The sequence below is a fragment of the Chenopodium album genome, chromosome 5 (assembly GCF_948465745.1).
Source record: "Chenopodium album chromosome 5, dcCheAlbu1.1, whole genome shotgun sequence".
In the NCBI taxonomy this organism is placed as follows: domain Eukaryota; kingdom Viridiplantae; phylum Streptophyta; class Magnoliopsida; order Caryophyllales; family Amaranthaceae; genus Chenopodium; species Chenopodium album.
The window spans coordinates 6,796,748-6,812,878 of NC_137838.1; the positions used below are offsets into that span (position 1 = coordinate 6,796,748).

Sequence of the window (16,131 nt, forward strand, 5' to 3'; positions counted from 1 at the left end):
TATTCTTCCTTTTGTCTTAACCTTAGAAACTACATTGTTAAAAGAAGCACGGAGAACAAAAAGATTAATACAAGTATCCAACTCAAGAAATGCAATGTTAGAGAGATAATCAGCCATGTAAGCTTTGTTTAAACTTTAAACTGAAATAAATTGCAGAAAATTTTATCACACATTTGTGCGCGACAATGTTTCTGATCTAAATCTTTACATATCAGCTTGACCGCAATTTGGCCCCTTCCATGAAGAAAAACAGCAAGAAAACAATTCTCATTCTCTTTAGAATTGTGAAACATATATGCAATGCTGTTGATACTCATACAATAACCTCATATGAACATGGTTACCGAAAAAACAGCAACCAAAACCTATAAAGACAACAAAAAGAAAGAGGATGGGGAATGGAGACACAAAACTGTTACACTATTCTTTGTTCCCTGCATCTACTAAATTAAATTAGGGAAAAATCGGAAAATTTGTTTCAGGGGAACAAAGTCTTAAGGATGCTACCCATTAGGTTTGTTGTATTTAGTATACAAAAAAATCCTGGTTGTGAAATCTCCGTGAAAAATAAGAATCCAAAGAATTGTACCTCATATACCTGCACAAATTAAAAAAAAAAAAAAGACTAAGCAAAATGGTACTAAATCTACTACTTGCTACTAAGCCACAAAATCTAGTTTTATGCCTTGATTGGCACAAGAAAAAACTAGAGTTGGGAAAACCCCCATTGTGCAACAATATGATAAATATAGCAAGGGTGTTCCAAAAATTAATAACGTACATGAAATGTGAAAAAAAAAAGGGACTGACCTTTCTACAGCTAGATTCAGAAGCAGAGGATGATAGCATAGCTGAACAGTGGATTTTTCTATCTGCAATAATGCCTTCGGCAGAGAAGAGAAAAAACGTACAAAAGCAAGTCTACTGATCACCTTCACTATCAAATCTTTGGGCCAAGAATTCATCAAGGTGCCCCCAATTTGCAACACCTGACTTGCTAGCAATATCAGTAGGAAGTGAGCGTATACACCCTAGAATATGTTGAACGTCCCGATAAAGTCTGCAATACCATTACATATTTTAGAAAAAAGTTTATAAATCAAGGTTACAGGCATAGTGCTACAATGTAACACACAACAGTACCTCGATTTTGCTTGTGGAGTGCTGATCTCCAAGCGGGAAAATGCTTCGGAAATTTGTGAATGAAATATTATGACCACTTGCCTGCAGATGGGATTCACAAAAGAAACATAAGGTTATTTCAATAAAATAATTTAACTTTTCAATACTTATTGATAACAAATGTCAGAAATTAAGATTGAAATTCAAAATTTGAAACTATATGATGGAAAAAAAGGAAAAAGATGCAGCCACACAAATGCAGATTAAGAAGCTGAACAGATCGGCCAACACAATAGGCAAGTACGACAAAAACTAACACAAACATACATAATAGGATGGATAGTATAATATGAAGTAGATTTCTTTTTTCTTTTTTTTTTTAAAAAAACAGTATAATATGAAGTGGATTGACAACACTACTCCCTGGCTATTCCATAACTCAAGGGCTTTAACAAATTTTTTCGGGAGGTTAAAGTGGTGGATTTCAGAATACAAACCTTTATACATAAATAAATGCAGTATCGAATTCATTTTTTTTTAAAATTCAACCTACCCACCAGATCACCATTTATACACCTCTTTACTATGTATTTGATCAAGCTATCTGACATATATATGTATGTTGAGGCATTTTTATCATTAATTATTACTATCTATGGAAATCTCTGCTTTAACAAATTAGAATGGGGGGTGTGTTATTCTCACATCTTAGCTAGGCATACATCTGGATAAATTTAAAATTTTGGGAAAGAAGAGAAGCACAAAAATGCATATAAACATGTGAGATGACAGAAACTACAAACAATTGATCAACATAATTCAAAATCACCTGAAAATCGCTTGAACATCCGCCTCATGAAGCATTCGAGACAAGACACGTTGAAGATAGCCTACCTCCTACAATGTTATGTAAAAAAATTGTTCACATTTGTAAATACTAAAGACGAAATTTTCACAACAAATAGACTCACAAAGCCCAGGCTTTGCAGACAAACACTATGACTTTCAAAATTTCACATTACAAGGATGATCAAGGGGCTCATAATAAATTTTGAACATTTTTTTTATTTCAATCATGTAGCTCTGAAATAAATGGCCATCAATGCTTCATTTAGTTATTTCACACCTTGAGCCTCAAAATGCAGGCATGTCCTCAATGAAGTTCAGAGAACAGTAGCCACATTCAATAAGCTTAAGCAATATCAGTTAGCTACCGTGTACTGTCATACACAGATCTAAAACAGAATCAAAATAGATTGAAACATTTATAGTAGGAGGAATCAGGAATGTAAACAGGACTATAGGAGGGAGAAAAAAAAGGAGATTAATTTGCCAAGGAAAAGAAACATAAAGAAAAGGTGATATCTATTACCTTTGTTAATGATTTTGCAAACTGACTAGGCTGCGTGTCACCATCATCAGGTTTATTCCAACTCTCAACAATATGAGGTAATCCTCGTAAATGAACTAACAACCTCTCCCTCATGATCTGAACCAGCTTTGTATGTATCTCATCCCGATGGACCTTATAATCCTACAAAGGAGAGAGAGAGAGAGATATATGACTACGTTAAAAGCCAAAAACCAAATAACAAGGTCATTTTCAGAAGAAGCTACAAGCTTCAGAAATGCAGATTTATTTATTTGGGGGTTGGGGGGGGGGGGGGGGGTAGGGGGTAGGGAGAGAATAGGGAAAACAGCAGGTCCAGGCCCCCAAGAATTCGCAGGGACAAGAGTGTGTGCCTTTGCTTATTGTGGTTTCAAGTTTACTCCTAGAAATTTTATTTTAAGGCCATAAGTTGCTAAACATATGCATTACAAATTCCAGATATAGCACACAGACAAGTAGTAAAGTCTTCATTCTTTATGTTGCCTTCTTGCTATGACAATTTTAGATCATCTCCTCAGCCTTCTTAGACATGGCTGTCAAGAAAGATCTGCATAGAGTTTCAGTGGTCTTTGCAGATATAATTCAACTCCAGAGCAAACATATCCACTGAAATGCACAATTGTATTTCTATTAAAGGGAGACTGCATACTTGACAAGTACAGTGGAGAAATAAATTTTCCCTTTCGTTCTCTTACACTGACCAGTCCTTGAAAATAATATAGCATTCTAAGATATGTTCTGAATTAAACATACACACAAATAAAGAACCAAGGATTAAAAACAGACCAATATTTAAACACTTCTATAAGGAAATGAAACCTTGTACTTGACGAATGCAATTGGCAGACACCAAATAAAGCATGATGTCACATAAAATCATATTTAGAATGAGAAATAAGTTGGCTTGTAGGAAATTAAAAAGTATAGAGAAAATGTCTAGCAAGACTAAAAAAAGGCTGTCCAGTTTCAACAAAGCAGGAGTTTCTAATAGACAACCATGGATTATAGAGGAGTAGACGAATCCAATGGCTTGTTTAATTCTCATTGGTATAGACAAGGTTGCGTATGCTGGAAGCTCCATAGAGAGAGAGCACCATATCAAAGGAAACAAAACTGTATAGAGTATGAATGGAAATAGATAACAAAGAAAAACAAAAGGGGGTAACAGCATATTAAAATCCATACCTGTGCCACCCGATCGATCTCTGACTTTAACAGTGGCTTTCTGGTCTCTGGTACATTGAGAAAAAGAACCTGCTTGATATCTTGAAACACAGAAAGTAACATAGCATTAGAGTTTTTCTGGCTAACAATGATTTCCAAAACATTTCCGGTCAAGATGAGTAATATGCTTGATGCTCAATCATAGGCATTACACGAAATAGATTACGTTTTGCTACTAGCAACTCAACAATATGTAACAAACAATTTCTCATGCATGAAGCACTAAATATTTTTCATCTACCCATTTTTATCTTTTGACAAGAACGAGAAAGTAGATAACTAAAATTAAATAATCTCGGCCACAAGTAACATAAAACCACATTAATGGCCAAACAAGATGTACATTTTCTAAAATCCTGTGTCACCAATTTCTAATAATAATGTACATTCATATCATCCAGGAGAATATGAATGCCATCTTTATCTATTCTTTTATCACCCGACTTAATAAAATAAATAAATAAATAATTTTCTTACACTTATAGTTCTTTGCTCAATTTATGTTTCATAACAAGTTCGTTGGGAACAAATTATTGAACTCACGCACCTGGAATAATAGCATATGTAAAACTGATGACTTGACTTGCCAAAGCTAAATGTTTGGAAGTGATCGATTTCAAACCAGACACCTGCAATTTAAACATGGCAATCAAGATTACTGAAACAGTAGGAAAAGCATGCAGATAACTAAGTCAGAGGACAAGAAGCCCAGGCTAATGGTTGACAAACAAACATCCCTCCCCACACCCAATAAGAAAACACAAAAGACATAAGCTTGAAAAATTCAAAAACGAAAGACAGGGAAGGCCCATCAAACGGTCTCAGACCACATACACAGAGTATATTGTAGATTATAAAGCAATTTGTCCAAAAAGAAAAGTTCACATCACAAAGATCATAACAAGCCAACAAAGAAGTAGCAGAAACGTTAATAGCTGTATATCAGCTATGAAATGTTGATTTACCTGCATAGCACCAGCGCCAAGAACCAGCTGGCAGGTCCTTGTATTAAAGAACTTCAAAATTTCTACAACGCGGTGAACTATTTCTGATGAAAGTGACGGCAAACTATCATTCATATCAATATACTCTGACAGCATCTTCAGCAATATCAAGCCACTGGAAGCCACAATATAAAAGCCAAGTGAGTATATTATTTCACTTCGTAAATAAAAAAATTTCAAAACAAATACTGATTGTAAATTGTAATTAACTTCCCAAAAAAGAATGGGGCCAACAAAATCCTTTTTTTTCAGCTCCGGGTTATGACTTAAGAAAAGTCAAGGATAAAAGAAGTTGGATGATGGAAGGACTGAGGATCATCAAAGTTACACATAAAAGAAAGGGAGGCTCCAATCTTGTACTACATAAATCATTATCAGACCAAAGAAAACTCCACAACCAATTGAGCAAAGGCTGTCAGAAGGCTAAAAAACACTACCTACTCCCACAAAGTGATAATGCTAGACATATGATTTCATAAGATCCTGTTTTATCTCTCCAGCCAAATTACCAACAAAATAGCAAATTAAAACAATTTCCACAAAAGATTAAGCTTCTAGCACCAGCCAAAACTAATATAACACTCACACTATAAGACAAAAATATATGCTCAAACAGATTAGCCGAACTAACCCAACCTGTTCTCAATTCTCAACAGCACTAAATAACTTCTGAAAGCAGTTTTTTTTTTATTGCAAAAGTAGGAAAATTCCTGTTCTTTCACTTGCAAAACACAATACACATTATGCATGGATGAAGCAAGAATGTTATTTTAGGTCACCAAATGTACACTGGATCCATCAAGGAAATACAATAAAGGATGACTACATATTTGTGAACTTGAAGCGGATGCTATATTAGTCCAATACATAGTTGGGGTCTATGATTTTTATCAAAAGATAAAGAGCTTGACATTTTACTCTCTTGTGGGGTTTTCACGTGACCTTAGAAATAGGAAGTTGGAGCTTATTATTCTCGATTACATTTCAAGATGAATCCCCCATATATCCAAGAAGCACCCAAGTCCCGACTTTCCTGGCAAATTGCCAATTGCCAACATAACACACACGATTTTAAACTTCTTTAAACCATAAGCAAATTACCAACATAACACAATATCAAAAGCCGTTAATATATCCCATCTCTTAAATCCTAGACAACAACCTACTCAAAACATGGGCAGTCGTAAACCTAGACCAGAAAACATGAAGTGGAAAGGCTGCTGCTAAACCACCTCCTCCATTTTAGATCAAACAACTTCTCCAACAATTCACCAAAAAGAGTCTAGCATAGCCAAGCACAAGCTTTCTCAGAATTCAACTTACAGATGACAGAACAACCTACTCTGTACTCTCCCAACTTCCCAAGACAGTCAACCATCATTGATGTCAGAACATAATAGTACAGTAAATTACTAACATTTGCCAGTAAAAAATTCATGAGATATTTAACAGCTAAGGTGGCAACGACTAAAATAAAAGGTAGAATAACTAACCAGTTAACCATGTGATACCCAACTCCCCTGTACATTAATGTTTGAGAAGTTGATTTCCCACGGTCCTTTGTATTGCTATTTTTGCTGAGGGCTGAAGTACCAGCATCAGCTTTACTTGCATCATTAGCCTCGCCTAAATGCTGAGATTTCTCATGATTGGACACATCACCAGAAACATTGTTTGAATCAGTTCTCTCTATATGCTGCTCAACATCGGATTCTTTACTACCGTCAACCACAGTTGACACACCATTGCTTGAAATTATTGAACTGCCCTGATCGTCACCAAAGTTCTCAGTAATTAAAGAATCTGAACCGTGCATTGAAGCAACAATGGCCTGGAACTCATCAGGAACATCAACTTCTGACCATGTTTCTTGATCCAACACCGCCTTAATTTTTGACACCTGCCTCAGCCAGCAGAGAGGTGGGTTCATGATAAATACGATATTTTCTTGCGACTCATATCAAATAAGCGCCAAGGAATACTTACACGAGATTCATGCTGAAAATCAACAAAGGCTTTTGCTTGTGACTGCAATGTACCTCGTATACTATATCCCAACCTTCCACCAATCTGTTCATATAACCAAGATATGGGCTCAAAACCAGAACATGAACACATTTCTGTAACTTAAGAATAGGACAGATACACAATACAAACACATCTTCACCATACCTTTTCTGTAGCATTTATAAAATCTTGGGTGATGCTGTATATACTAAGAAATTCCGGCAAACGCAACTTGGGATGAAGAAGAGCACGAACACCTAAGAGCTTCGCCCACCTTCCATGGGCAGCATCACAAGCTGCAAAGACAGCTTCAGCATTTTCTCGCAGCACATCAGCTCTGTCCAAAACTAGGGTTTAATCACTACACCTTTTGAAACAGAGACATGCTATCACATATCATTTTTATGCCCAAACACTGTAAAATGTAAGCCATGCTCAACAACTACTAAGACAAAGCTAGTCCAAAAGAAACAAATTGCAGTGATGATTACCAAAAAGAGTATTTTTTCTTTCTACTTAGTGGGAGGTTTGACAAAGTTTGGGAAACTCCAGAAGAACATGGCCTTAACCCTAGGCGGTTAAAAACAATCAAAAGGACAGTTCCCTAAAGAAATGCACTTTATCTTCCTTCTACTAACATGGCAAAAAAAACCTGCTCTGCAGAACAGTCAACAAAAACACTAACAGTAATGATAACAAAAAATAACAGAAACAATAACAACAATTTCTGAATAGACTATCATAATGTGAAACGATATAATACAACTAAAAGGATAGCTAGTGGCACTGTGGCAGACACTTCAGGACATTGGCAATCTCACAGTGAAATAAAAAAAGAAAGAAGATTAAATATTAGCATTAGTAATAGTAATAAGAAATTTACTATTAAGAACAATGTTTGCCCAAACCACCACCACTCAATGAACTGTTAAGTTCGCATGTCCTGAACGATCACAACAAGCAAAATGATAGGTATATGAAAAAAGGTCAAATACAATTCAACAGAAAAATCATCTTCCAGGGATCATGTTCCCATTGCTTAGAGCGGACCATAAATTACCTAATATTCTCACGTCTTATTCTTGGAAAATTCAAATTTCATCTTTCAATATTAATTAATCATTCATGACTCGCTACCTCCATCAATTTTCCTTCAGTTAAAGCATCCTCATTTCTACCACAACTAATTGTACACTTGCTAATAAGGCCAACATTTTGCACAACTGAGAAACTTAATCTCACATCTACTCAAAAGAATTTTCCTTGAGTTGGGATTTTCTTTTCACACTAAATTGCTCTTATATTTCATCCATTCAGCATTGATACAATGCAACATTTTCCTCCACTTCTACATTACCTTGAATTATGGAGCCAAGATATATGAAACAATCTTTCTTTGACATAACACACTTCCCAATCCTACTTTCTATATCCCATATCCCATATCCCATATCCCATAACTTTGTGCCAGTCCTACCTAACTGAAACTTTTCACTGCAAAGTATCACCCCAGAATTAAACCTTTGTCTTGTCTCCTTTACTCATATATTGCCCACAAGAACAATGTTAGCTGCAAATTACATAAGTAGTAAGTACTGACTTTCATACCAGAGTTACCAAACCACTTTACAGACAGTACAAACTATCCCCTAGAATGTGGTAAGAATGTATTTGGAAAACAGACATTTAAAAGAAGATAATGCTTGTTATATGTATATAACAACTGAAAGTAATGTACAGAATTATTTTATTATTCAACACCTACAACAATGATCAATATACATCATGCCAAAAATAAAGATAAGGAACAATGCATCTTAAAAGAAAGGTGAAGCAGCTGACCTGAAATTTTTGGATACATTAGATGTACTTGTCAGTTCAGTAGCCTTCCCTTGTAATGAAGGAGCCTTGGTAGCATTTCTTTGAGAAGAATATGCAATTGCGTGATTAACTTGATTTTGATTATCATTATCATCTTGCGCAGCTTCGGAAGCTGCAGCACCATGTGCAATAGCAGCAGCAACGGACTCGGATGCATAATGACCATCCAGATTAGACATGATCCACTCAATGGACTTTTTAACTTCAGCTGCCCGAACTAGATGTGCCTATATTTACTAAACAGAATAAGTCACGTCATACTTAACAGAGAAAACAAGCAAACTAATTTATAAAGCCATGTAAACATTCATAGAAGTGGTTGAGATGTTGAGGTAACCAGTGTACTCGTTAGAGCCTGAACTAGCTCACTTTAAAGTTGCTAATTTTTGTTAAATGAAAGACCTAAACTCACTCAAGTCTGCAAGCAGGTCAATTACCCCTTAAGTATACGCATGTTCATTATCAAATAAGATACTGGTCAAAGCTCATCATTTGCCCAATTCATATAATCCGAATATTATACAGGTAATACAAACCATATGCTTAGTAACAGCACGTGTCCAAAAAGATAAAGTTAAGGCTTCATCAGAACAAGATAAGCTCTCTAGTCTCTAATATCCTAACTCCACTCTTTTCCTGTCGAGCTGTCAACAAACAAATAGCTCTGCATCAACCTCCACATTTCACTAATCCGCTTAGTCTTTAGCCCTTCTTTTCTTTGCAACTGAAACCTCTTTTGTTGGGCCCAATAGAACCTAGAAGACCCAGATAAATATTCACTTTACTGCCTTTTGAAGAATACCCAAGGGTAGAAAAGTAGAAGATCCTTCAAGTTTCTGCTTTAGGAAATGAATAGTGCACCAAGCTTGAACAAGAGCAATCACTATCATAAGTATGCATAATGTAATCATAGGTCCTCGAATCCTTGCATCTATGAGGTATTCCCTCAGTTAGCTCTTTAACTGATTTGCAAAGATAGCTACTGATATGGCTTTCCTCTCCTCATAAAATTAAAGAAGAAAGGGAAAGGGTTTTAGTTTTGTAATAAGGTGATTCAACGCTGTTCTATCACTAAACATTCTCTGTATTTCATAGTCATGACAAGGGTATATATAGGTTAGTCTTACTATTTTGACAATTTGTCAAACAATATGTTTAAATCATTCCTCAATATGCCCAAAAATTCAACTTCAGTAATGAAATTGAAATTAACTAGTTGCTATGTGAGATCTAGTTGTACTAGGGATCATGCACCAGACTGAATTCTATGATATGCATTTTGCTCAAAAATGTTTTTGCCACATAAAGAGTAAATCTTTTACTTAAAAGCTAGCCTTAAGCCTCTAACCAACTTAACCTAAAACTTATCAATAAATAAATAAATAAATAAAATTACAACATAAATGATCTACTGATGAGTATTGCTTGAGCATACATTACCAGGACAATCTTGAAAACAGCAGCTAATAGCTCAACAAAGCTTTCAGATGACAGGCTCCTTAACCTGCTTGCAAGAGACGAGCCTCCACCTAAATCATACACCAAGTGTCAATAGGTTATTTTCCCTTAATTTGATCTGACTGAATAACTAACAGAAATGACAAAGAAAACAAAATGTTTCTCAGGTGTTTTTAGGATAAAGGGGTGAGTTTGGAGAGTATCTCACCATCTGCATCACCAGTCTTCTCTCCAGCCGAGAAATCTGACTCTTGAGACCGAGCAATCAGAACTGGTAGCAGCTCTGCCACAGCATTTTTAATAGCTGTCTTCATATCAGCAGTAAGTGTATCACGATACATTCTCAGAACAGATGGTAGTTTTGCCTGACAAGTGACACATAGACCCATATGACATGTTAGTTCAGCAAATGAAATAACCCATTCACATATTACTATTTATTACTAAGCATTGAATAGTCAAGACACTGGAGTCTTAATTATATCTTTTACAAACAACACTGAGTACTGCACAAGTAGCCAAAATTTTCAAAGGCTTAGGTTTTCCCTTGCACAGACGGTCTGCAATAATCAGAAAACAAGCATAACATTTTTAGTCATCAGTAACAACAGATCTTTGAATTTATCCTTCTCCTATTTGACTAGGTAGGAAAAAGAGACAGAAGTTTAAAACATTAAACTTCATTCAGGAGCAATAGAAATCTCCTTTACATGTCGTCAATTTAAAACAGGTCAATCAACTTTCCATTCTTCTTTTTTCTAGTTGATTTTGTAGCAAAAGAGAGACAAAAGATGAAGAACTTCATTCAGCAACAATACGGATTTCTCATAGCATAAAATTGCCAGGATATTCAAAAATCATCATGCAATTTAAGTGGAAATACTAAACAGTACATCGACATTATTATATTACATTATTTCAATTTGGCAATACGGGATACAATACACAACGACCACTGCCATAATCTATTATCTATAAGTCAAAGAATCGTAAATCCTCAACTTCATTATAAAGGGAAAACATCACAAATTAATGTAAAGTGAAAAAGTTCTCCTGATAATGCAAAATAACTCATCCACTTCGACCCACTTACTATCAGTAAGAAATTATTTACTGTTGATTAGCAAATTAACAATGACTTTCAAATTTAGCATCCTAGCTTAAGCAAAGTAATCACCAACACAATTTTACATTGCTCTAAAGGCCAACAGATTTATTAAAAAAGAAAAATAGAGCTAGGCAGCATACAAATAAAAATCAATTTTAAAAGGAAAAAGCTTCTCACCGTTCTAAGCAGTCCAATCACAATAGGTAAAACAAGATCTCGGAAATTAGAAGTTTCTTCTTCATCTAGCTTAACCTGCAAAGAGGGAGACCCGAATCAGGTTTCCAGCTACATGCTAGTCAGCCATGAAAACCCTATTCCATTGACCCTCATACCAATTTTAAGGACCAGCAGCAATTAAAGTAAAAATGAGGAAGATTACATAGATAAAATTATCAAAAGATAATAAGGATAGCCACAAATAAGTTAATGGCAGGGTCTAGGATATCAACATGTTACTAGTCAAGGCTAGTAATGAGTTGGTTTCCAAAAAGACTCACCCACAAAAGACACAAGTCATCCACAAATCTAAATCCCTCAAAATTAACAATAAGGGTAAGGAAGGAAGAAACCAGAAGACCAATGTCATACTCACATCATCAAGCCTTCCATTACTGGGTACAGAAGCTCTTTCTTTTGCTGTTGATACAATTATAGCATCTAAATCCCCAGCATCATGCAAAGATGCACGCATGAATTCTGCTGAAAGAATGCTACAAGAATGAATTCAATGAGTTAAAGATAGACCACAGCTAGCAGCCATGACATAATTATCAATTGGAACAACTATATATAATCCAACTTCAAATTGCATAGTTTGTTGCAAAAATAATAGTTGAACAAAAAGGTTTAACAAAGATTGTATATAGGATCCTATCCCATAATAGTTCAAGAACATCAAGCTAAATTGCTAATCCATCATAATCTCCAAAAGTTAACAATAGAAATGATTATCTCCATAGACCAACAAAGGCTTGAATCCACTTGAAAATGTACTTAGAATTATATATTATTTTTAAGAAACCTATGCAACATTAGATGAAGCTTAATTTCCAAGATATATACTGGTACCATGTTGAGTAGACCAACCTGTATATGGAGTCCATTGATGCAGCAACATGGTCCCGCAAATGACGAAAGCAATGTAAACCTGTCAACTCATCCCCATCCTAGCAACAAAGATATATGATCAGAAACTAAAATATTACACAAGTAGACCTTCACACTCCACTTTGTTTGCTATATCAAAGATAAAACTCATTAAACGTAAAATTTTCACAGCAACAAAACAATTCAAAAGTGGAGCAAGAAGCAAACAGATTTGCAAATGCCACCCTCCAGCAGAAAATAGGACTGTAAGGAACTAGAAGGCTAACCTCCTACCCATATTAACTTCTTTGAGCTTTATATATTAGATTGTCTCACTCCCTTTTCTGCTGATGATCAGTGTTTGAGCAAATTTTAATATTATAAAGAAGAATTTAGGTTTAGGTTGGCCCAGATATCTAGTTTGATACATTCAATCAACTACCCAATGTATGACCAACATTTATGATCATTAAAAGTACAACCTCGGAAAAAAAATGAAGAATGTAAACTGGGAAGAAATTCAGATGATGTACACAAAAAAATGGCAGATTAACCAGCACATAGGATTTGCTTATACCAGTAATTGCCGCAAATCATCAGCAACGTCCAATGCTCCAGCACAATCGGCAGATGCAACAAGCTGAACAAACATAAAATATATGGTTATTTACAGATGCAAAAGAATGCAGATATACTGAAGTTGAATATTGAACACCAGCAACAACAATATCAATCATAACAGTGTTTTGTACGAATTAATTAGGGACAGTATTAAAAACCACAAACCCGGGTATTAACAAAGGATATTAAGTGGATATAAAGCACTCTGTTCATTTGACCAATAATACAATAACACCAACAAAATTGACGGCTCCCACAACCTCAACAAGGAACTCCCATCCAACAGAACAGTGGGACTGATGCATAATGCAAAAAGTGTTTCTCTGGATATGATGAATAACAGAAACAGTTCTTAATACCTAAACTTGGGTCACACATTATAAATCTTGTGGAATCAGAGCTATTACACATTAAGAATGCACAAAGCTCCCCAAACTACCTCCCTGCTTTTACCTCAAGCACATCTATAGAGGATTATCAAAGAAATAGCTAATAGAAAGGTGGAATACTCAGCTAGTGAAATACATATCAGATCATTTTTTTTTCAGGTTCCTTTGTTCCTCCGTCAATTTTCCTTAGAACATAATAATGTCTGAGCTAGAGTGCACTTCCTTACAAATAACATAGCTTGAGGGCATGATCTTTTTGCCTTTTTCTGCCCCACCTCCAATTCACAGCCAAATTCTTACTCAGTTGTTTTTACAGTCCAGCTTCCACTCAACCGAACGGTTATGATGGGCAAAAGCGTTCCTTTGCAGGTGGAGATGGATGTAGCGTAACCATTCTAATCTATATGGATTAACCCTTGGTTCACCTGGCACCCTCTTCCCGAAATAAGAAATGGAAATAACTTTGTTACTTAGACCCTTCAATCCTTCATACCACCCTATGTACTCGTACCTAATCCTTGACACTCCAGCATAAGTATGGAGGCTCCACACTTCATTTTGTACCAAAACATTGTAAAAAAAAAATAATAATAAAGCCTTAGACACATAGTAATGTCCAAAACCTTACTGAAAGCACGATAACAACCGCCCAGAAGAACTTAAAGGAGTAATAACTATATTTTCAACCAAAGAAAGTCAAAACAGAAGATCTATTATATTGCACTCATTGTCAGAAGTCACTGTGGGTCATAACCCATGTCCAGAAGCAACACTGCAAGAGTAGACTACTCATAACTTCCGAGATCCCAAAATCACCAACTACAATGTCATAAAGCCACCTATACGTTGTTACTAAAGTTGCAAAAGGCTACTGTACCAAAATAAAGTGCAACCACAACTAAGGCTGATATTGATTGTAACTTTCCCAGTTTCCAGCAATACAATCTGTATCATCCTATAATCACTACACACTGTGAAAATCCCACATTAATAATAACATCACCCTAGAAATATTTCACCAAAGTTATGCGTACAGCAGCATTGTATTCGTATAAATTGCACAATCTGTATCATCCTATACTACTCAAGACCATTCAAAGAATGTACAAAAAAATCAAATTCTATACATTGCAACTCATATAACAGAGAAATTGTGCCCCCTAATCAAATTTCAAGCGAAGCCAATCACATGTTAAAATAAGCAAATACAACATAAACAATAACATGTAGCTATACAAATCAGCAAAGAAGTTACCAGCTTAAGAGCACCAAGAGCTTGATCAACATATAATATAAGCCTAAGTTTCTGCTGAAGCTCTAACAAGTTACCCCTCATTGAACTAAACTCTTGAATCTCCCTGGCCGACCCAACAACATCAGCATCTAGCAACCTGATGGTCTCCTTCAATTCCCTAATCCTCTTACACCCTTCAACAATCTTCACATTCAAATCCCCCAGCTGCTGCTGAGCCTCAAAGAACGAATTCGACCGCAACGAGATCTCTTTCACCAAATGCATCTCCACCACATCCAGATACTGGGACAATCTCTCCTGCAGCACTAAATTCTCATTCATCGTCGAAAACGGGCAAGCAGCCCGAAAAGTCCCCCCATCCTCAAGCTCAAAATCCTCCTTAAAGTACAATGCAGGCACTTCCCTCAAACAAGCAACTAACGCTTCTCCCTGCCCTCCAATATTCTCAACAATATCAACATTCTCCTTACTACTATGATTACGAATATCCTCGAATCGAGCATAATGCTCCGAGATCGAATTCAAATACGGTTGAAAATCAGATTTATTAGCATCTAACCCAGGTTTCGAAGTATTAATTGGGGCAAATTCAGGCAAAATCATCGATGTCGGCGATGACCACCATCCAAGCCAAGAAGAAGCATCACTAGAGTGAGGATTATTAAGAATTGAAGACAAATTATGCTCAAAAATCGCCTTACTTGAAAGAGAAGAATTCGAGCTTGTTCTTGAGATACTATTCTCCCTTGATGGTGAAGATGATGATGATGAAGTACTCGCTGTTGCTGCTTCGAGATTAAACCTTCCCGAAACAGAAGGTCGCGACTCCATTATCAATCAATCGATCGGAAAACTCAGCGTCTTGTACTGTGATTTCGATCGAATTGCATAAACCCTAGAAAATCGGCAGCATTGATTAAGGAATTCAGAGGTGTTAGAACTGTGGATCTTTGCGATTGAATTGGGGAAATGGTGGAGATTGTTGTTTGATTGAATTGAAGAAGTTTGAAGGTGGATGAAAATGGAGGAGAGAGAAAATGGTGTTTGAGTTTCTCTCTCTAAGTTGAAGGTACAACAATGGCGATTTAGATCTGAGAAGTAAAAGAGGGATTACAGCTGGAAATCTGCTACAGTGAGAATGTGAGATGTCCGAATTTTTACTTTGTTTTTTTTTGAGGGGGTTACAAGAAAAGTAAGGTGACTAGAAAAGTCAGAAAGGATGATGAATGGAGGATGCTCATTGTGTTGGGGGTTAAGGGTTAATCCGATCGTTAATTTGTTCACTCGAGAGCATGATAAGGGTTAGAATGTGTTCGGTAAATTAATTATTGTATGAAGTAAAAAAAAAATGATATAGAGTAGTTGTGTAAGGTTAACTAGTACAAATTAGAATATTCATTAGTGGTAATCGTAGTTGTTAAAGTAGTTATTTGATGAACATGTATGAAATAAAAATAATTTTTAAAAACTGAAATATGGAGTAAATGTTACTGTGTAATAAAGATAACTCCAATCACTAATGAAGAACCCAAATTCTTATACAGAGTACTACATATATGGTTGACCACACCATGTGACCAACCATT

General features: G+C 35.8%; 1 protein-coding gene across 1 annotated transcript; it reads right to left on the reverse strand.

The window, feature by feature from the left end:
• Positions 1–252: 252 nt before the first annotated feature.
• LOC145631706 (vacuolar protein sorting-associated protein 54, chloroplastic-like) lies at positions 253–15,859 on the reverse strand. Its single transcript, XM_081683864.1, has 19 exons — positions 14,546–15,859; positions 12,858–12,920; positions 12,281–12,360; positions 11,787–11,904; positions 11,372–11,446; positions 10,295–10,451; positions 10,069–10,157; positions 8,590–8,855; positions 6,913–7,084; positions 6,727–6,810; positions 6,234–6,640; positions 4,702–4,855; positions 4,284–4,365; positions 3,698–3,777; positions 2,495–2,656; positions 1,952–2,019; positions 1,144–1,224; positions 811–1,060; positions 253–598 (listed from the first exon to the last, which is right to left on the reverse strand). Exons 1-18 carry the CDS (start codon positions 15,374–15,376, stop codon positions 922–924), a joined length of 3,108 nt encoding a protein of 1,035 aa, XP_081539990.1. The 5' UTR covers positions 15,377–15,859; the 3' UTR covers positions 253–598; positions 811–921.
• Between the last annotated feature and the right edge of the window lie 272 nt (positions 15,860–16,131).

Excerpts from the sequence above, each read along its gene's own strand:
- LOC145631706 (XM_081683864.1), bottom strand. The coding sequence starts at position 15,376 with ATGGAGTCGCGACCTTCTGTTTCGGGAAGGTTTAATCTCGAAGCAGCA. Across the intron at positions 3,778-4,283 it reads TACATATGCTATTATTCCAG|ATATCAAGCAGGTTCTTTTT; the intron begins GTGCGTGAGTTC and ends CTGTGTTTCAAG. Across the intron at positions 1,061-1,143 it reads ACTCCACAAGCAAAATCGAG|ACTTTATCGGGACGTTCAAC; the intron begins GTACTGTTGTGT and ends ATGGTATTGCAG.